The 23517-nt window shown below is 39.7% G+C and overlaps 1 protein-coding gene across 1 annotated transcript in view; it reads left to right on the top strand.

Moving 5' to 3' along the window:
* The window catches only part of SPRED1 (sprouty related EVH1 domain containing 1), a 707321-nt gene that overhangs the window by 545553 nt on the left and 138251 nt on the right, over positions 1-23517 (top strand). Inside the window, exon 4 of the mRNA XM_044073988.1 lies at positions 14168-14217. Coding sequence (XP_043929923.1) covers positions 14168-14217 — 50 coding nt within the window. The remainder of the gene's footprint in view (positions 1-14167; positions 14218-23517) is intronic.

Below are 23517 nucleotides of genomic sequence, written 5' to 3'. Positions count from 1 at the left end.
GGACTCTACCCATCTGTGATTACTGCAGCTGTATGCATGATGAACATAGTACAGTTTTGTACCTACCATAAATGTAGATGTTCGAGTGCTAATACAGCTGCAGTACAGGTTTCCCTCCCTCCTTCCCCACTTGGTAAAGGCATGGGGCCTAACAACCTCTTCATACAACCTGACTGGGTTATCCTTCTATGGTTTATTTGCTTGCAACCACTGATTTTGGATTATATTGCATTGCATGTATACACATATAAGCATAATTTATCTTTTGCCTTCCTTCTGGGGGCACCTGACATCTGGGGCAAGAAAGACTGAAGAACATGGCGTCGGCTGTGTCTTATATACTCTGGCCTCACTGACGTCAGAAGAGAAAGCGACGACAACCGACGCCGGACCAAGACTTTGGAATTCGGCCGACCGAGGGAACCGCCTGATGGCAGAAAACCCATCTGTGATTACTGCAGCTGTATTAGTACTCTAACATCTACATTTATGGTAGGTACAAAACTGTACTTTTTGCATTTCTTTCCATCTCCAGCACAGTCTGCAACTATAGATGCATCAGACTTTGCTTGGGGAGCAATGTCTGTGGAAGTAAATGAAGGGATTTTGGAACAAAGACAGACCAAAACACAAATTTAAAGATGTTGGCAGTAATAAATGCTTTCAACTTAGTCATCTGTTGGACCTAGAACAATTGTAGACAACACTCAGTAATGTGGTATATAAATGGGGGGGGGGGGTCCAGATTTCTGCTCCACAAACCAGCTATAGTAGTCTGGCATATAGCTGTTCAGCACAGTCTTGCTGTACGGACAAAGGCTTCAGAGAAGAGCTTTCACTGACAGGCTGTACAGAACCAGGACAGGCCCTCAAATGGAAACTGAATAAGGTTGATGCCCACGAGATGATCCAGTTGTGAAGCAACATTTCAGATAAGATCTGATTCTCCATTCACAACTGTTTGCAACATTCTGCAACAGGACTCCATGGAAGGCAGCTTGGAAAATTTGTGTTCTTTTCCTTGGGCAGGAGTGCTCCTGTATACTTTTACCATTTCCATTGATATCCAGGGTTATTCTGAAGCTTCAGGAGTCTCCAAAGATCCTTGTGGTGATGTATTTCTGGCCAAGGCAAAAGTAGTTCCTCCTATTTGGAAATTGCCACAGGCAATTACCCCAAGTTTCCTCACAGACTGGACACACACACACAGAACAGGATGTTTGATGCATCCTAGTTTAGAACTTAAACTACCTGCCTGGATGATAACATTTTAATAGCCTTTAATCTATTTTCCAAGAATGTGCAGCAGGTATTAAAGGAGGCAAGAAATCCTGCTACTAGGAATTCCAAATGGGGAAAGATTTTCTAGTCGGTGCCAAGAACAGAAGTAGGACTTTTTTCTCTTGCTAAGTCCCTGTCTTATGAAAACAAAATTAAAAATCCTCTCTCGTATACAACCATTGAAGTCACTTCTCGTAGCAAATTATTAGAGATGATGATGGATTATTTTAAATTCGACCTGCATATATAAAATTGCATTAAAAAAAAATCAAACTAGCAATGCTTTTGTTCGTGTCTTTCGGCTTTTCCCGGTTAGGGGTCGCCACAGCAGAACTCCGGTCCACTAATGATTGGTAGTGGATTTTTACGTACCGGGTTAGAAGGCACGCCCCATTCATGTATGCTTCCACACACAAGACGCTCTAGCTGAGAATCGAACGGGACAACGTCTTGCTATGAGGCGACAATGCTACCACAGCACCACCACAGTACAAACTAGCAATGCTTTATAGAACCAAAAACTTTCTTGCCAACCCAACTAAAACTGTACTTGATATACTTGCCTACCCTTACTACTTTACGGCGATCCCATCTTTACTAATCTCCAGGCATCACAAAAATCAAAAGTTGAACAATGGTATAAAGTGGCTAAATTTCCAACAAATTCCCTTTAAAAACACACCACTGTACAGCACTAAAAAGTTTAAACTACTCCAGCTTACATGTACACAGCTTCTTTCCACCTACAGAATTATCCAGCATCCATCTGCTTGTCCAGCACTAAATACCATTCTACACATGTTCCCAATCTGCTATTCCGATCCATTTACCAAAAACTCACCTCTGTCCACAAACCTATGACACCTTGTTACGAAGGCCTAGCCCTTCGTCCAGTCCTTTTAAAACCATTCCAAAAGACATCATAGCCATTATGTGGCTCTGTTCTTAACCCCAGGATAAACTATATCCCTAAATATGAACAAGTACCTATTCATGTCTTACACCTCCTTACTCTCCCTTCACTCCATTACATCAATCAGTCCCGTCCCCCCGAGTCTTTCTAAATATGCCAGAACCCTGTTTTTCTCACTTTACATTACAGTTCCTTTAATTTCTACATAAGTGGCTAAAATGTCACTTATTTAAGTCGTCATTTAAGTTGTATGTGTTCACATTGTTTAACTTGATATAACTAAAATTGTAGATGTTTTTGAATTATTTTTGATTGAAATTTTATTGTTAAAATGTTTGTGTGATGCTTTTGATCTTTTCTCCACTGGCCTGTGCTGAAAATAGGCACTTACCCAGTTGGGCACACTGTCAATCAAATAAAGCCAGTATTTCTGTGGTTCTGCAGTATTTGTACAAGTTATTGTCTGACCTTTCTTACTATGTTAAAGTTCATTTGTCAGCCATTTCATCATGTCTGTCCATGGGTCCTCCCATTCCAAGGGCAATAAAAGAAAGTCATGTGGAACAAATGATCATTTAAGTAATGTCATAGTGGAGAACTGTAAAAAGGGGAAGACGCTAAGTATGACATGGATTGAGTACAAAAAAGCATTTGATAGTATCCCACATTCATGGGTAAGAGTGCTTAAAAATGTATAAGGTACACCCTATAGTGATGGACTACATTAGTGACCATGAAACAGTAGCAGACCACTTTGCAATTAAGCCATGGTAAAGGACAAATTATTATCCCAGGGATAAAAATTCAAAGGGAGGTGTTCCAGGGTGACTTCGTCACCGCTGCTGTTCTGCCTCGCCCATAACCCATTAAGCTGTCTACTTAACAGCTTAGGCCATGGCTATAATTTGGTTCCTAGAAAATAGTGTAAAGACTTCTCATCTTCTTTGTTGGTGATTTAAAACTGTATAGCTCATTAGATGAACTGAAAGTACAACTGCAAGTTGTCGAAACTTTTTCAGATGTAAGAATGTCATTTGGTCTTGATAAATGTGCAAAAGCAGCCTTTTAAAGCAGGAAAACATTAGTTTGGACCAAGAATGTAATGAAAAATCTTGAGCAAGAGGGAGTTTATAAATATTTGGGAATTGAAGGAGCAATAAAACATGAACAAATGCAAATAATTAATCCTGAAAACAACGTTGACATCTAGGAACAAAATCCAAGGTATAAACCAATTTGCTCTTCCTGTCTTTTGTAGTGATTGACTGGCCCCAAAATGTGTTGGATAGATTAGATAGGAAGAAAGAAGGATGCTTCATGCTCACTACATGATTTATAAAAAAAAAAACAGTGCATGCCAAGATTATATGTTCCCCATTCCGAAGGAGGGATGGGGTTTCCTTGAAATTGATTACATGTATAGATCTGCAACTGTGGGACTCCACACACCTGCTTGACCGCACAAGACCCAAATGTAGTGAAAGTTTTGAAACATGAGAATAAATCTAAGATGACTTATCTGCTTAATCTAGCAGAAGCATATTGGCGTCAATCAGGAATGGAAATCAAACCAGATGTAGGTAAAAATCAAGCAGCTGAATGTGCCAAAAAAAAAAATAAAGAATATAAGGTGAAGGACCAGATGAGAAGTCAAGAAATGTGGAAAATGCATAAATATAGTTGCAAGTATAGAAAACTTCTGGAAGAACGTCATGTTGATCAGGACCGAACACTGGAATGGTTAAGGAGAGGTGAATTTAAACCAAGAGATAATGGTTAATATTGGCTGCCCAAGATAGTGGGTTACGTACGCACTGGTTTACAAAGTCCATTGAACATGTGGGAGAAATGGACAAATGTAGGCTTTGTTTAAACCAAATTGGAAACTGTCACACACCTCGTTGCTGGTTGTGACATACTAATTGCAGGACTATATACTGAAAGGCGTAATAATGTGGTAAGACTGTTGCACTGGGGATTGTGCAGACATTGCAAACATTATGGTATTGAAGTGGCTGAAACACTGGAAACATGAGCCACAAAGCATCATAGAAAATGATGAAGTTTACATCACATGGAATCATCCATTACCAACAGTTCAAAAGATAATTGCTAGAAAACTGGATATAGTGGTCCATGGAAAGACACAAGTAGCATTGATCATTGAAATCGCCACACCCAGTGACTACAGTGTTTTCTGTACAGAGACGGTCATAAAATATCAGTATCTGCAGGCAGAAACAAGAACACTGTGGAAGAAAGATACCCAGACAGTTCCAATAGTAGTAGGAGCAATGGGGTTTTATAAAGAATTTAGTTGTATTTAGATGTTACCAGTACATGTAACCCTGTACGAATTGCAGGAGTCATTACTGGGCACATTATGGGTGCTGCGAAGATCACTTTTGGCTGATGTCAAAGATTGAAACAATACTAATTTCATGAACTTTAATTGTACTCTGACTTGGGAGTGGGGTCCATTCCCATCATGGTATTAGAAACCCAAAAGTTTTGGAGAAATTGAAGTGCATTCCAATGTTAAAATATTTTTGAAAGGCGTGTCAGATGCAAAGTATCCTAGAAAACGCCTGGCTCCTCCTTGGGGAATCTTAATTTTGTTTTGGAAAAATTAACTTTCTCCGTTTTGAACCTGCTTATCTAGCTGATTTCAGATTCTTAACATGAACAGCAGTCTTGCTGATTGCTACAACTTTTGCAAGAACAGTAATGGAGTTGCCAAGCGGTTGTATTGGTTCAAACTTCACATTTTCCAGAAAGATAGAATTACATTAAGAAGTGAGCATTCCTTTATGCCTGAAGTTGTGTGCGAGTTTACTTTGAGCCAAGCCGTCCATCTCCTGGTCTTTCCAGAAACTGAAAATGAGGAGGAGAGGATTCTCCATACTCAATGTCCACAAACAACTTGGATATTACCTTGACAGAACTAAATGTTTCCAAAATTCTGATCAGTTGCTCATTTCTTATGCGGGTAAGAAAAAAACGACACCCTGTGCTTAAAACACTATCCAATTGGTTGTCTCATGCTGTTTCCTTTTGTTATACCCACCACAGTAAGGCAGTTCCGGGCAGGATCAAGTCTTGCTCTACCAGGGATTTGGCTTTATGTATGGCTTTTTGAAAAAGGGTAGATTCTAGATCCATTCCAAAAGCAGCAGCTTGGTTCTGTGTACATGGCTTTAAAAAAGCACTACAAATTTAATTCCTTTTCCAGGTCAGGAACAGGCTTTGCTGTAAGCATTCTCTAGGGGCACCTGGACTCTCCCCATCTTTTTCCCAGTTAGTATTAGAAGTGGTAATCTACCCATACAACTAAGGCTACTACAGCAGTGATCAAATGAGGAACTTAATATAGTTGTGTAAGTAAATTTTTCATAGTTCGAATTATCTCTGAAGCAGTAGCCACTCTCTCCCTCCACCCACCCTTTTTTGTATGTTTTGGGTGTAGTATGAAAATGTGTACATGTTATTTTTCCTAACATTGACCCTTTTCAGGGTTCTAGCCTCCCTGTCTCTGGCATGAAATTTGAGACCTTGGGACCCAAAATGCTCATTTTCCGCATTGTTGAGACTTAATGGTTTGGGAGTGTGGAGGGTGCTCTTAAACTTTGGAAGCTGTCTGCTGTATCCTTAGGATATAACTTGTATAGCTAAGGCTACTGCAACAGTGATCTTCTGAATGTCTTCTGTTATGGCAAGTTATCTTGCACAACTGTACTCTTTTTGCAGTTGTATTTTTTTACCAGAATAGTGGAAGATCAAGACTTTTTTTGTGGGTATCATCCATACAAATGGGCAAAAAGGTTACACACACAAACCATTCATTAAAAACTGGAAGAAAAACCTAGCTAAGATAGTTTCCACTGTTAGTACCTTAGGCTTCCTGTAATGGAGGCCCACAGAATATATGCAAATGACCCCTTAAGGACATGCAGTGTTTCAGCTATATGGCTTCTAAATGCCTATGACTTTTTACTTTAAGTCTTTGTAGGTACATTCAGGCCAATAATGCTAAACCCCAGTAGCTGTGGACATGCATGTTTCAGCCAAGCACTCCAGTTATGCTGTGCTAATGAGGTCACTAAATAGGCCGAAACATGCAAGCTGTATTTTGGTGTTATTGGCCTGAGTGCACCCATATGAATGACAAGTGCGTGTATGTGTATACATAGTCCTTATGCAATTCTCTTGCAAAACTGGTTATGCATTTCTATTGGTCTTTGGACCAGTTCATTCCACTGGTTAACAAGCACAGTTAAATAAGTGATGGATACTGTTCTATTAAGTAAGCGGATTTTTATCCATTTGCATGCATCCTTAGCAAAGCAACATTTGATAATGTCCAGTAGAAACTCAATTGTTTTCAAATACTTTGTTTTGAAAGATAGCACTTATCAGTGATCTGCTTTCCATGTTCCTAGTAATTTGGTTGAAAGGCAGTAGATTATAGCGGTTGTTCCAAATGTGTAGAATCCATGTTGCTTAATCCAATATTTGAATTTTTTTGAGTATTTTAGATATGAGCAGATGTTAGAAATTGAACTGTGGTCTGAAGATTTGAGGTTAAGTATTTAGGAAGAGAGAATAAGAACAGTACATTTATTTCCTGGATATTAGTTTTCTTGTGTTTAGGAAGAGTGTAAGAGAGTGTTTTGTTCAGGGAGGCTGTTAATTTTAGCACTGTAGTGCTGAGATTTATGGATAGTCTGAACTGACATTCAGTGCGGTATGAAAACATAGATTTCTTTACAGTTCATCTGTGCCTGTAAGGGAAGCCTATGTTTAATTGTGGAATAACTCCTTTCCACGTCTCAAGAACCTGTGGTATAGTTTATTCTGTTTTAACGGTTTATCATTAAGGTGTTGGACACAAGGTCCCAGAGAGAGGAAGAGGACTGACTGAACCTATATTCCAGAGTAAGTTTTCACTGTATTTACACAGTTAACACTTGGGTGTCTTAGAGCAGATCCCCTTCGAGAGCTGAGACCATATGACTGACATTTCAGAAAGACGAAGCAAAAATAAAAAAAATAAAAACAATGCTTTTTTGTGTGTTTTTGGCAGGGGGAAGCCCCCCCCCTGCACCCCATACGCCCCTGCGAATTAAATATGCCTGCTTCGAGATCGCAGTACATTGAGGAAAATAGCAAATTTCCAGTTCCACAATGTATGTCTATCTCCATTCACACTGTTCAACCTTCTGAAATGCCGGTCAAGTGGTCTCTACCATATGACGTTCGGCATTTTAGAAGGTCTGTCAACTGAGGGGGATCCCTTAGAATAGCAGGCTGTTTGTGGACTTGTTCACAATCTCTGCTCAAATTATACAGTGGACTTTAGGCTCAACTCCTAGCAATGTTGCACAGAAAAAGCAGCTACCTAAGGCTGACCAAACCACTGGGTTGTCTTTGGAATACAATGTGGAGACAGTGGGTCAGAGGCCGGTTATGTGAGTAGTGAAAACAGAGAAATGCACCTCACCAAGCAGTGACAGTCATTCCAGGTAATCTTTGCAAAGAGGTAAGTACACATGCTTTGCTTGTCCAATTAAACTAGTAAAATGTCAAGGACCTTCTTATTGAATATAGTAGCATTGTGTTACTACAGTACATGATTTCAGCCACACAGCTAATATAATGCTTTTTTTTTTTTTTTTTGTTGTGCATGTCCATAACTGAAAAGACTTGAGCTCCTTGAATGAGCACCTGTTAACTTTGTTCCTTTCTTTGGTGTAAACTTGGATGGTGCATAGATGTTCATAACCAGACTGTGATGTGAAAATTGACTGACAAACCAGAAGGCCTGAAAGGCAAAGTAGGATACTGCAATTCGTTAATACCACTGTTAGGCATTCTGTGTAACTTTGTCATGGGGGCAGTCTTGGGAAGAAATCCGTCCTTAATTGGCCAGCTAGTTTCAGTCTGTCGTAATTTAAAAGGATAAAAAGACATATAGGTAGAAATTGGAAATGTTTGTGAGCTGTCGTGTTCAATTTGAAACTTCATTTTTATACAGGAATAATCAGGTTTTCCTTATGTGCAAAAAAAACACATGGCAGTCAGGCACATTTCTTTGATAATAAGAGATCATGTCTGTTTTTTAGTATATTTTGCTTCCTTTTTTATGAAATCCCCCCCCAATTTTTTTTAGTTTAGTTCTTTTTGTAGTTTGCAGGTGGACATGACTGATTAGTTTCATAAGAGTTTAAAGGTAAATACAGGTATTGAAACAGGATGTAAAACTACAAGGTGAAACACCCACCTTTGCAAATGCCATGTCCTGACTTATGAAAGGGTCTGCCGAAATTCCAAGAAGTTTGTTTTATAATTTGCATGCACTGTAAGTAAAGCACATTTAGTACTGTTGCTATTAATTCCTTTGGTCATTAATTTGCATATTTTAGCATGTGAAGTTTCTTCCAAGTAACTAGTGTCATACCCCTGCCATTAAATTCATAACGTTATGTTGCGGGGGGGAGTAGATTTTGCACCTTTCATAGGTGAAATAAACTTAGACGCTGTTAGGTGGCTCAGTTTCTTGGGTTACTGAAGCCTACCAGCCATTGAAATTTGTATTTTGTAAGTCTTTCCTTCCCGTATGATTTGCAGATGTGCAACTGTCCCATGTTTTACTTGTTTGTGGTAGCTTGGTAGTCTGAAGCCATGCGCAGGTACTATAGGATGCTTATCTGCTTGAAATTACAGGTTACTTGTATAGAAACTGTATACATGTATCAGTCTGTGCTGTGTATGATCTTTAGTTCCCAGGACTTCCAAAGTGTATGTAGTATTATACTAAGGCCTCCTCAAGGAAGTCTGCATTACTGCTTGAGAAGGGTTTTTGTTTTAAATAGGCCTTCAAACGTTTTAGTTTTATTAGTATGTAGTTTAATGCAGTCCCTAATGAATTTGCCACCACTTCAGTATTTGTAGAGAATTCCACTCATCACTGTATAAATCCAAACATTGTCTCAGTTTTGGGATAGATTTCCCAACCTTAGGAGGAGATTGCAATCAAGGTAAAGTGTGCAAACTGTTGCACCTCTTGCGTAGCATTTATGGTATGATCAGCAGTTCAGAAAGTTGGGAATTCTAGTGGCTTTTCAAATGCACCTCATCTAAGTTGCTTATGTTCTTGTCTATAGGTCCAAAAGAGTGAGTTTTGTTTTATTGGTTAGAATTAATATTTTTGTAAGTGAATCTGAATTGTGCCCTTGAACCATATAGAGATTTCATAGGACAGGCCACAGTGCTGAATCAGCATAAAACATCTGCTTTTTGTGTCTGAAGATTCAGTGTTGTAATATCAGTGGATTTTTGAACTTCACGTTTCATGAAAACACATTTCACTGCATGGAAAATGGAGAACGATGACCATACTTGTGTGTATTATTTTTTTCTTTTTTAATTACTGAATTGAGAAAGAGGAAACTGTCATGATTGTATAGATAAATAGAAAAAGATTCAGAGGATTTTCCCTTTACTGTCTTCCCAATTTCTTAAGTCTTTTATATAATTTTAAAAGAATCTAGGGAATGCTGATTCTGTTTAAGGCAGAAATGTAGTCTTTAGAGACTTGTTAGCAAACTAGTTCTGCTCTTGCTGTGCTTTTAAGGGATATTAACATTTTTCAGCTATAATATACGTTTGTAGAGCTCATTGCAGTGGAGTAGCCAGGAATTTTAGAATTGTATCTACCAGCTTCAAGAATGTATCCCTGTACATTTCTGGATGGTGTGTCTTTTCAATACTGAAAATACTTTTAAGTAAAAAGCCCATTTAGCCAACCTGGCATTCTTGGAAAAAGTGATATAAAGATTTGTAAATTCAAATCAAAGTAAGAAAATTTGCCTCGGCTGTTTTTGAAGTTTAAACTATAGCATATCGCATGGCACAGAATTATTCCAAAAAGTGTACACTGCAGCATGTGTGGTATATGCGTACTGGTTAACTTCTGTGCCCAGACAACATCTTGGTCTTTTTTTACCCCATGCCAGTTGCATCGGCAATGTAGGTGGTGTTCATTTAGTGACCCTTTGCTAGTGGCTTTGTTTTTTATAATGCAGGTTTTAAGTTGAGTCGATAGGCTACTCTGGGCACATCTAGTTCGAGTCACCTCAACTCCAGTCCAACTACTAAGCAAGAAGAGCTAGAACCTCATATGGTGGAAAGTAAAATCGTTGTAGATTGGTGTGAAGTAGACAAGCCTTGAATTGATAACATTCGTCTGATGTGTTACCAGTGTGTGTTCTGGTTTGGCAAACATGAGCAGCAATAAAGTTACATTAAAAGCCCAACTTGGAGGTATGTGGAGAGGTCGCCAGTAGCTGTCATATTTAAGAGCATAATGCTCTTTGGGATGTTGGTGTTGAGATCTTTAGATGCTATGGGTGGTAGTGAATTTAATTTGAGAATATGGGCACAGCCCTGTTTCTCAAGTGGTATTTGGGGTGGTGAATGCTGTTACATCACAAATGGTATTTCAGTGGTGGAGTACTGTAAGTTGGCGCCCATTTTGTCAGCAGTGGTTTGAGGATCCTGTCTTGGTGCTGAGCTTTGCCCCTCCCCCAGTCCTTGTGTAGGAAGAGATGGCTGTGCACCCTGTAGGTAAATGCGTAACTTTGTCCATTCGCCCTGGGCTGTATATTCACACATACATTCCTGCCAGTGAACCTTGTTATCATTGTTTTGTGACTTGTTACATTACAGTATGTAGTTTGTCAAGTGTTGATCTGCAACTTTGTTATATTGGTGAATGGTTTCATGTTTTGTATTACAAGTAAAACAAAACTGGATTTCCCTGTGCTGATGACACTAATGTCAACTGAGGGGAAAATGCATCCACTGAAGTCTAGGGATGCTTCTCAAGTTGCACATGCAACAAGGCATGCATTAAAGTCTCTAGGCAGTCACCTTATATGACTTCACACAGGGAAGCTCTAAATTTCTTTGGGCTGTGGTTTTACCAAAGTTTATGAAGCTTTTTTATTAAAAACAAAAAATGGCCCAAATAAGTATGATACACTTCTGCAAAATGCATTGTTGCATTTAACTCATCCGATGATATGGTACAGTATAAATCATGGCAAAACAACTTTATTTGGTTGCTTGTAATAACTTACTGCTAATGTTAAAATAGTCTGGCAGTTAAGTTGCCATTTAAGTGATCTTCCGATGTTGGGATATACAGTGCATTTGATTGCGTAAGTGCCACAGTACATTTTTACACTTGTGTATAGTTATGTATTTGGGCCATGTTTTAATAATAAAAAAAAAAATCAAACTTTAAATTTACCAGTTACTGTTTTGGTGTTACTTTGGGGCAATGTGTTTCCATAGATTTTAATGGCGCATCTTCATGCATGTGTGGTGGTGCACCCATTGAAGTAAAAGTTTTTCCCTATAGTGCCACTAAGGTAAAGTTTGCTGCTTTGTCTCTGTGACATCTGTGTGTGGAAATCATATTTTTAATAGTTCTTGTTGAAATACAAGAAGTGCTCCATGACTGGTAAAGGTGCTGCTTGGCAGTTTATGCACTGCATGCCATAGTGCAAAGGTAAGATTAAAAAGCATTGAAAAATCACTTTGTAATTGCTATTGTTTGCTTATAGACAGCCAGATGGTACCAAACATGTTGCCCAGGGCACAAAACTCTGCTGTTAAGGCTTTGATCTCTATTTTAAATATTCTCTGGTGTGAACTTTTAGTCTTTTTTTTTTTTTTTTTTTTTTTATTTCCCTCATTTTAGGAAGTAATCCATCAGAATGTTTAAATAGGTTTATAAAGGCATTGATTTGATTTATTGACTTGCACAAGCAATGCTCAACTTTGTTAGCTCTACCATATGCCCCCTAACCATTTTATATATGCTCAGGCTTTTGGAATCCTTGTCCATTAGAGAGAAACCAAGCATTACAAAGGTTGTCCACAGCCACATAGTACAAGTACCAACACATTCTTTGCAGCATCTTTCTTTACAGGACTGTACATTTGCAGTCCAGTTTGATTTTTACCCAGCAATAATACCTCTTCTCAGAGCATTTTGCAAGATTTTCTACTTTTTTGTAATTATCTTTAACATTGTTCTTTCCTTTCCACATGTTAACTGTGGAATCTGTCGACATTAAAATGCTTGTGAAGATAGGTAGTATGTTTGTCTGAATATTTCCCAGTGCAGATGTTAGCTTTTTTTTTTTTTTTTTTGAAAACACCTTTTCTGTAGAACACTGCACAGCATGTTCACTGATTGTATGAGACGCTTCACAGTATTCATTTATTTTCTAATGAATTAATGTGAGTAAATTGCTGTGTGGTGATAAACATTCAGAAAACCCTATCCTTTCGAAAAACTGAATTCAGGGAAATTGGTAAGGGTGAAAATTAAAAAAAGTTATAGTACTTAAATTGGAAAGCATATATAGTAATATTATCACACCATTATTCCAAGTCAGGCTTCTGTAAATATAAAAGATGTGCTTCCCTAGTTTGCTAAAACTTGGTTGGTATAGCTAGGGTTCTTCATGGTTATGCCTTACTAGTAGTGTCCTTGAGTAATTTAGCCTTTTAAGGAGATTACTACTGTTTTTACAGTTTTTTTTAGTAATTATAGTTTAAACCTAATCTTGGGTTTTCCACTTTCAAGTATTCAGATTTGCAGTTGTCCAAAAGTCTTTCTCGTGCCCTATTGTGTAGGCATAAAATAGCTTTTTGTGGGATTCGCTTTAATCCTCTTGGGTAAAGAATTTTATATTTTAATATTTTAGATATAAATGACTGGTGCCAAAATCATGGATTGAAACTTTATACCAAAAAATGCATAATCATGTCCTTGGGAAGTGTACATTGGGAACTACCACACTGATAAAAATGTAGTTGCTTGTAGTCCAAATTTTGATTCCCACAGCCTCCATTTGATTGCACAGTGACTTTGAGGAAGTTTCTCACCTAGATGGTGCTGTGGGGGAACTGGGCAGGGCTCTGTTCTCTTGGACTGCATGCCTAGTAACAAACCTATAAAAGGTTTAGAGTTGCATGACTGCAGATTAGAAGGCACCTTTCCAAACCTCCAGTGGAAGCAACGAGTTAAAAGTACTTATTGGATTTTAATCTGTAGCACAAGTAAAGTGTTTGCAAACTATGACTCAGATGCAGTAATTCAGTAAAAGCTGTCCTATTGCTAATAACCAGTTGTACTTTTATCAAGTTCTCTCCATTCCTGTATTTTGTCAGACATGCACTACTCAGCAATTTACTAATCCAAATGGCTTTAAAAACATCTAGCATCTTTTAACTCTTAAAGTAAATATCTTCCCATTGAAGATGCTATAGTTAGTTATTTTTTCCTGATTGTTGGATCATTTCATTCTTATTACCTCAGTTCATTATTCACTGAACGAAAAGGGTTCTCTGGTAGCAGTAATAATGTAATTTATTCCTCTTCATTTGGTCATCTTGCTGGAATAGTAGATGGATTCAGTATTGGAAGTGGATGCTGTGAGTAATACGTTGAACGAAGGAAGTTATTGAGGAGGAACTAGCTGTGTTACAGCAATCATTTTAATTTTTTACATAAAAGTTAATATCTCAGTTCTGTTATCTTTTTAGTAAAGATTTTTCCTTTACATTTTGAAAGTGCATGTGTACAAATCATGAACATTGTGTGAGCATATGATTATTCTGTTGATCATGGGTAAGAGTTTAGCCTCCCAGTTCAGCTAGCAGGATATTGTTGCTAACCTGTGAAGGAGTGGTGTGGAGTACTGCTGTTACTTCGTTGATGTTGGATAGTTCACAAGGTGGCTTACAAAACAAAATGTTAACCTATTAAAGGTTTCTGGGTTTTACATCTTTCAAAATCGTGAATATAAGGAAAGCAGATAAATATATTCAAAGAATAAAATGTTTTATGCAGCTCTGATTTCTTTTGTGACTTCTGCCTTTTCCTTCTTTACATAGGCAGCCCAGCAACATTCAATGAAACTGAGATGATGGAAGACTGCTTTCAAGTATGTACCAGCAGGCCAGCTTCTGAAATTTGCTCCTTTGTGTATAAAATGCATTTTGTTTTGATTTGCTGTTTACTTGAAACTTGTTTAAAAGACCCACATATGGACATGGAAGGAACAATATATCTTACCAACAATTGTTATACCACCATCCTGCTTTTGAGTGGAGTTTTGCTGTTCACATGTTCTGCCAGGTGATTGGACTTTAGTAGGAACATATTTATGCAAGATTATAATTTTCTATGTATGCTCTATATGTATGTTATTTTATTTGCTGGAGTTGTCATAATAAAATATGGAGTGCTCCAGTGTTTACAGATTATGCATACTTTTTTGTTGTAATGTCTGTACCCTGTGCTTTGGTGACATCAGCTGAAATGGTTTTAGGCAGGATTTTCAAGCAAGCCACTTTACAAGTGTTGTGGTCCTGTACCTTCTGTAGTGTGGCCTAAGGTCGTGATGACCTTTGAAAGAAAGATAATTTATATCTAGTTGTAAAGGAAGTAAAGTTGCGCAGTGAACTTTGCTTATTGAGTTTCCACCCCCTAGAATAGGACAGGGCTCACCAACACTGAGTTGCTGTAGAACCATAAGTAGGAAATGAGAGATGGGCCAGGATCTCCTCTGTAAACAATAATAGTAACTACTGCTCTTGGTGGCTTGTGGACACATCAGTGAAAAGCCTCCCTTTTAAATATTAGGGCTTCATGCAGAGCTTTTAGACTAGATGGAACATTTTATATTCGACTACAGCCCAAGTCCCTTTCTGGTTCCCAAGGATGCATAGGTTTTTCACATTCACTTTCAGTGTTGGTGTAATACCATTCTCTTCAATTTGGGGCCAAGTTGATTAATTTGTTTGTAGCATTTTCTATTATGTTGAATGCCTTTCCAGTACCGTACACGTTTTTCCGAAGTTCTGTATGTGGTACTGGCTCCCTGCCCATAAGGTTACATTCTACATTGTGGGAATGGCACCTCTGGAGTGAAGTAGAAATTAATTCTGAGGTCAGATGTGGAAAATTTGCTAACCTAGTCTTTGCAGACCACCCCAGAATGATATGCAAGTTGTAATGGTATAGAAATCTGACCGCTTAATGTTCTGTTACCTGACAACACAAGAAGGCTGTGTAGGCTAGTTTTCTCAGAGCCTGTTGTACATGGGAGTTCTGCAGAAATTGGACCCATCTGTGTCTTTTGGTTGCACTACCGGACTGTCACTAGTTGTGCCTTCTTAGACTGGAGCTGTTTCTATCCTCTGTCCATAGGCTGAAAATGATTGGGAGGACAGCACAGCGTGGAAGTGGTCATGACCTTGACTTTGTGGTATAGTTCTAACTTTGCAGTGTGTAAAAGATTGTTCCACTGCTATCAGTGGTAGGCACATGGAATTCTTATTTTCATGAAGAAATCCTGGGGACAGTTAGGAATTTTTTTTTTTTTAATATTCTCATACTATCCCTTAGAATAAACCATGTGACTGTACGCATTTCCTCAGAGTGATGGCCATTCTTGTAAGTTATGAGAGGGGCTATGTTTATAAATTAGGCTGATCGCTCTTGCATCTGTTTTCTAATGATCTTAAAATTAGCAGTCGTATGTATGTGTAGCTTTTCACAGGTTCTTAAACTCTGAAGTATTCTTATGAAGTTTGGAGTAGAGTTTACCAGCTGTCAAGCTATGGCGTGTTGACACTTGCCTGTAATATATTGGGTGTCTGCAGATAAAGAAATTTCTCACTTGTTAATTCCTCCTTTTTATAGGATATGTACAAGGTTATAAAGGCTTCATTTTTTAATGTATGTACTTCCTTTCTGTGCAACCCATTGCACACTGGTAAACTTGGTGAGCTATTGGCCTGTGTTCCAAATAACATGATTTTTTCCAACTTTTTGTAGCAAGGCTTGACTATGGCCAGGGATTAAGTTGATTGCAGTCTTTCTAGAGTGCTTTTACCCATTTGAGTTTTTCTTGTTTTGTAATAGGTTTACCTTACCCACGGGTTGCATGTAAATAATGAAACTTCTCTAGTAATGCTTGTGAACACAGAACAATGTCAGTCCAAGAATTGAACTTTGGGTCTTTTTGTTTGTTTGTTCACTGTTGCAGTAATGCTAGTGCAAGAAGTTTCATTTTGTTCACTGTTGCAGAAGCGATACAAGACATTCTTCATATTGTTCACTGCTGCGTTGATAGTGCAAGATTTTTACTGTTACAGTAGTGCTAGTGCAGGATGTTAATATTATTCACTGTTGCATTAGTGCTGTCTCATGGGACTTCTGATGCAGAAGACTCCATGTCTGGCCTAACATCCATGATTTAGCGCACTTGCAACATTGAATGTGCTCAGATATGTACAAGTTGCTATACAGCTGTACTTTCCTTGATTTTATTTTGGATGATTTGACATGAGCTGGGTACTTCTGGCAGACTAATTTGCAAGTCACTGATAGTAATTGGTTTGTTGGGAAAACTGACTGCATTAAGTCTTGGGGAGATCTTGACTGTTGGTTCATGCACACTCCACACAACATTGCACAGCTCTTCACACTTTATGCACAAATGAGTCTTTAAGACGCCATTTCTGGTTTTGTTGAATCTTCTTGTGCCATTAATGATGGGGTTAAGAGATTAATTCCAAAGGATGAAAGAGAGCAGGACATTTTGAAGGCAGCACCATTACCATGCGATACATACCAGCCTTGAAGTTGTCCACTAGTTTTCCACATTCATTAATGCCATACCTCAAGGCTTTGGCATTATTTTGGCACTCCTTCACTAAACCAAGCATTGGCATTAATTTATAATAAAGATTTTTGGAAGGAGAGCAGTGAACACAAAACTGCACTTTTTTTGGTTGTTAGTCCAGCGGCAATGAACAGCAGAGTGAGGTTTCATCCCAGTAAGTATCTTTGCTTAATACCAGCATCAGCATCCCTGGTCAGTAGTTGACAAGCATGTAATTTTATAGGTCTGGTATTGCCTCTGGCTTTGTTTCGTGGCAGATGATTTTTTGGGGGCGACCCCTATATATACATACACACGCCAGCTTGGAGGGTTTGTCGCTGCAGTCCTTAACTATATTTAATAGTAACGGAGGTTGAGTTGTAACATTCTAAGAACAGGACAAACCCTGAATTTCATTTACCTCTTTTTGCTAAAGTTTTGTTGAGCTACTACTGTTTACGTAATTGGCCTTTTCCACAGCTGTTAGTATGACTGCTAGCTTTACCCTTCTGTAAAAGGTAAGCAGGCATCAAAGTTAATAGGAATGCATTTGTGAAGATGGAGAGCATGCATGCTTTTTGTTAATGAAACAAACCTTTGACAAATTACTTGTAATGATTTTACTTGCATATAATCCCCCTATAGTATTTAATACAGTTCAGTGAACCCACCTGAAGATTTTCACTTGGAGCATAATGTTAAGTTGAAGCTTGCATGGGAGGCAGGCTCAAGGGGCATTTGCTGAATGCATAAATTAAAGGTTTACCTATTTTGTAATCTGTTTTAAGTAGTAGAATGATAGTCATCGCAGAGATCCTGTGATACATTTGAGACCTATTTCTTTGTTTTTCTGTCAACTTACATAATCAGTGTGTACTCTGAGGAATACCTTCTTTTAAGGATATTTAAAGTTGAATTTCTTTGTGTGTATGTAGTATTTGTACTCGTGTTGTCAAACAAGTGTGTTGTAAATACTTCGTATTTCATGTGTCATATGTAGTAATACTGAGTAGAACTAGTTTGTTGCATATTCCTTGAGTTTCCCCTGAAAAAGGGCTTGAGCTCACAAAGTAAACATGCAGTAAATTTTAAATAATTTTTAAATGTGTTCTGAATGTATGCAGCTGTCGCAGGAAGTGGTCTCCACACGTGTGTTGGATTTAAGTACTAATGTGAGTGCCTATTGAGTAATGTAAGCTTTTTCTGTAAGCTTTTGCGAGATCTGTTGAATTACCATATCAGGCTTTCCCTGAAAGAGACCATTGGCCTAGTGGGATTAGCTGGTCAACAGTTTAAATTGTGCAGTAGAAGAGTTGTTTCTGTACATCCTGTTAGTTTATTTTCAACTTTATTTGTAACCTGCTAGGGATGCTTACATATGTTCACTGTTTGCCTTTACAAGAGTATATTGACTGAAAAGTTCTTGGTGGCTTAGTCCGTTTAATTTATTTTATAAATAATGCAGACATTAGCATTCTAGTATAGAGAAGAGTAGCTCCAAACCTACGGAGGCCCTTTCATACTAGTGAGTCCACTGCATCTGGCTAGGTTGGTGCCATGGTTTGTTTACCCCTTCTTGTATGCAGATGTTTTGTTGAAGGAAAATCCCATCCTGTGGTTTAGATAACCTTACTCCAGAAATGTCCTTCAATAACTGATAGTAGTGATAACCTGAAGGATAATTCTGCCAAGGATAACCATTCATCTGGCCAGTATACCAAAGCCCTCTCTACATGCCATATGTCAGGCATATGACCTCTGCCCAACAGAATCTGAGGTACATGGACATATGGACACAAAGTATTTCAGATCTCACAGCGAAGTGGCGCAGTGGTTGCATTGTGACCTCACAGCAAGAGGTTTTCTGGTTCAATTATCTGCTGGTGTGTCTAGTGTGCGGCGTCTGCATGTCCTCCCTGTGTTCATGTGGGTTTCCTCTGGGTGCTCCGGTTTCCTCCCACATTACAAAGACGAGTCTGAGCATTTCTCCCTGGGTCTCCTCTGAAAATTGGCTTCATTCCAAGTCAGACTTTTCCCATAAACAAATGATAAATGAAATTGTCCGCAGGGACCTGAGTTCTCAGATCAGCGTAGGGTTGTACACCACTTGATTTGTACCTCTTACTTTGCAGTTGAGTGGATAAGTATACCCATTGGAGATCCTAGTCTGTTTTTTTTGTCCTTCGTAAATGTTGTATAGGTCATCAAAAAGAGGAAAATGTGATTATGGCAGAAGGTCTGAAAACTCCCCCCTGTGGTGCAGTTAACCTTACCGTGAGTTCTTAGCCATTAACATTGCATAATGTTTAAATGCTTAGAAATCCTTCAGTGTGATTCCATTTTTTCATTTCCATTTATTTCCCTTCCACAAATTGGGAAGGTGCAAACACTGTTTTTCCTAATCGTATTCAGCATTATTTCAAAAAGGAATTTCTCAATCTGTAGTGAAATAAGTTAAACATAAGTCCAGTATTTTTTTCACTCTTGGGTTTCCACCCCTAATTTTACATCTTCAGACTGCAAATTGCTGTGAAGCTCACAGTAGCAGCTGCTGTCTGAATGCTTGTTTGCACTTATTTCCCATCTTTCCTGTAACTAGTCTAGTCCAGATACAGATTTGCAGTATCCAGGACTGTTGGTAAGCTTCTGAACCCCCCCAAGACTTTGTGTTGGAGGGAAGCCTTCCAGCTTATCAGTGGAAGTGGTAAGCACTAGGTAGCTTATCTACCACAAGAGGAGTGGCTTCTGGCCCATAAATTGTAGTTTATTGGCCGTTTGGGCATTTTTTTCATCTTTCAACTTTCTGGTTTAAAAGCCTGCGTTTGTGCTAGTTTTCCTGTCTTTCCTGTAACTAGTCTAGTCCAGGTACAGATTTGCTGTATCCAGGACTGTTTGTAAGCTTCTGAGCAGTGCCTAAGTCTGCTCTTATTTTTTTTCCCTTAGATCTGCTAGTTCTCTCCATTCCTGCACTTTTACTAGCTTATTAGTTTAGCATTCTGTCAGACTTTTTGTAGCAGTTGTAGCACACAAGTGCTACCAGCACTAGCTGTTCTACAAGGAAACCGCTCCAGTATTTATTATTAATGCACACCCCTCCAGACATGTCTAAAGATCACTTCCCTGTACTTTCTCCTATTAACTTGGTGAACTTGGGCATCCTGAGGCAATGTAGCAAAAGCCTCATGTACACTGACATCCCTGCCCTCTTACCTCCCAACACTCAGACTTGCGAGAGATGCACTTACATATCTGAATTGGAAGCCACACACTCTCCAGCCAAGACCGGAATACCTGGTCAAGAGGAGAAGGTCAACACTTGCACCACACCACATGGAACACGTAGCCCTCCAGAACACACACTAGCACTGTCTTCACATAAAAGCACAAACCACACACCCACCTTCTCTGAGTCTCTCAATAAAAATCTACCCAAACAGCAGAGACCTCCAAGGCAGAAACGCACACTACCACCACAACACAAGACTAATCACGAGACGCACAAGTCTCCTAAACAGTGTGCCACTCAACCAAAGTCCCTGAGGCAAAACAACATGCCCAACACACACACTGGTCAAAGGTGACTCGATAGTGAAGCACACTGATGTCCCACTCAGGTTGAATAACAGCTGCCCGTCAGGCGCCAGGATATGCCACATGCACGCACTCGGGCCCCTCAACAACAGGTACAAATATGACTGTCATTGTACATGTGGTTGTGAATGACCTAAGACGTACATCCCTGGACTAGAGACATGGAGGAGCTCTATGATTATGTAGCCCAGGCGGGTATGACCCTAGCCCTGAGCAGCATGCTAGCATCACCCAGAATGATGCCACAGTACAAGCAGAAAATGACGGACTTCAACAACTGGCTAAGTTTCTGGTGTCATTCTAAGGGGATCCAGTATCTGTCTACCTGGGATGACATGATTGACGGACCTCAGTGCTTTGCCAGAGATGGCCTGCATCTGTTACTCCTGGGCTTCTGGATACTGGCCAAGGCTCTTGCCACCCCTATAGTGACTTTTTTTTAGGTGGCGTTCCAAAGACCACCACCATAACGGCTACAAATGCAATTTGGGGGTCATGCTACTCGATGCTAGAAGTGTAAATCTCAAAATGCACTCACTCAAAGCACTCCTTAAAATGGAGAACATAGACTTTTGTGCTGTAACAGACCGGTTTAAAGCCAGCAGAAAACACCCTTGCACTACCAGGCTGCAACTCATTCAACACCTTTCGGCCCCAGAACTTGAACCGAAGCTCCAAAGGTGGTGGTTTCCATATTCATAAAGGATGAGCACACCTCCAGACTGGTAGCCCAACATAACACATCTGAAATACTTCAGGTACAGCTAACACTGGGTAAGACAGCAATTCAGATTGTAGCCTGGTATAGGTCCCCAACCATGTCCCAAGACTCGCACTCCATATTCCTAAGCACCCTGTAGAATATTGGGGTCCAGCTAACACACTCATACTGGGCGACTTCAACTACCCCTCCATTAACTCGTGTACAAATACACTCGCCCAGCGCTTTCTAGAATTTATTAATTCCAATGCCCTGGACCAGCTCATTCTTACCCCACTAGAGGTAAGCAACATCCTTGACATGGTCATTACTAACATGGGCGATCATTGCTAAACACCAGTAGTCAACTCCTCCCTGGTTAGATCCGACCACAAACTAATCACCTTGGAAATCTGCATCCCTCTCACCCACCCAGCCTACAAAGGCAACCACCATGAAAAGCTTCTCCAAAGCTAACTTTGGGCTCCTAAAAACAGAGGTGGCTAACTTCACGGCACCCGTGCAAATGGAGAATAGTTGCATGACCGCCGAATCATACACCAGTGCACTGTAAGAACACTTACACAAATGCATAGATCTCGCCATACCCAATAGAAGCAAGATGCTCTCCTCAAAAAAAAAAAAAAAAAAAAAAGCCAATCTGGTGGTCCCCTGCCATAAACTCTACAACAGGAGGAGGAAACTGATGTGGAATAAGGTGAAGTCCCAAAACTGAAAAAAACTCCCTTATCAGCTTCAACAAAAGGTTGAGATCCCTCATCAAATCCTCTAAGGCTAGCTATGAAAACAGAATTGCAGCAGATAGTAAAGACAACCACAAGGCTTTCTATAGTTATGTAAAGAATCTCCATGGCAATACCCACATTTGCTCTGAGCTACTGCAGAATGGTACCTCCTATAACAAGTCAGCAGATATTACCAATATACTGGCCGACATTCAGTGCCAACTTTACCCCCCCCCCCCCAAAGGACCAATCATACCAGTAGATTGCTAGGCACCCAGTATTACTGCTGCACAGGTTAGAACAGCGGTGTCCAAGGCCAAGAATACAGATTCTGTAGGACTTGACAGTATCCCCAGCTGTGTTCTACATGAGCTAGAAGAGTGAACTGGCAGCTCACCTGTGTGTCCTGTTCAATCACAGCCTCACCTCAGGCTTTGTCCCTACCAAATGGCACACTGCTACAGTCATTCCTCTCCACAAGAGAGAAGCAACTACAGACCCCAGGAACCATCGCCCCATTAGCCTGACGAGTTTGATATGCAAAGTTATGGAATGCATCATCATGGACCTAATAAACAAAGATATAGGAAATCTCCAAACTCTGGATCCTACACAGTTTGTTTTTTCGAAGGGTAGATCATGCCCTTGGTCGACTTCGAGTCAAGTCACCAGAGCTGTGGATGAAGGCAAGGTGGTTCATACAGCCTACCTTGATCTGGCCAAGGCCTTTGATACCATTCCCCACTCAGGAATCATAGGAAAACTCAATAAGCTAGGCATCAACCCCTATATCACTAGGTGGGTTGCAAACTAGCTCACAGATGGAACCTACAGAGTGAAAGTAGCTGACTCCAAGTCAGACTGTCGACCAGTCATGAGTGGAGTCCCACAGGGTTCGGTCCTGGGTCCTCTCCTGTTTGGTATCTACTTCTCTGAAGTCCTGGCCAACACAAAGGGACTCTGGCTGACAAAGTTTGCAGACTATTGCAAGTTGGGAGCTATTAACCCCCCCCAAGTGATGTTGACATCCTACAGAAAGGCCCCAGTGAGACCAACGACTGTTGTCAGAACTATGGCCTTAAGCCCAATGCCAAAAAGTAGTCATCCCCTTGGGGAAAAACCCAGTTCCCTTGAATTGCCAAATTGATGGTTCATAGGTAGGTACTAGGCTATCAGCCCTGGGGCCTTTACAAGCCCAGCCAAAAAGGTACCTTGGCTTTTGCCACCCAAGAAAATTATTTTCCTATGCCACTGTCGAGCAGAGTCACAGAGGTGATCCTTGGGGTGAATTTCCTATTTCCCATCCAATCATCAAGATTTCTCTTGGAGTGCTAATGAGGAGCTGTGTTTGATATAGATAGGTAGTTTATTCCAGAGTATGGGAAGTTTCTGGGACAGGAATCTATCCCTCCGGCATGTTCTGTTTATTGTGGTGACAAGGTTAAGGTCCCTAGAGTGTCTAGCTCTGAGGGATTGGGATTTCTTTAAGTGGAGCATGTCCAACAGCTCTGGGTTTGACATAGCTTTGTATGTTAG

The sequence above is a fragment of the Protopterus annectens genome, chromosome 6.part0 (assembly GCF_019279795.1).
Source record: "Protopterus annectens isolate FY-2018-M chromosome 6.part0, PAN1.0, whole genome shotgun sequence".
Lineage (NCBI taxonomy): Eukaryota > Metazoa > Chordata > Ceratodontiformes > Protopteridae > Protopterus > Protopterus annectens.
This window is presented reverse-complemented; position numbering and strand designations above follow the sequence as displayed.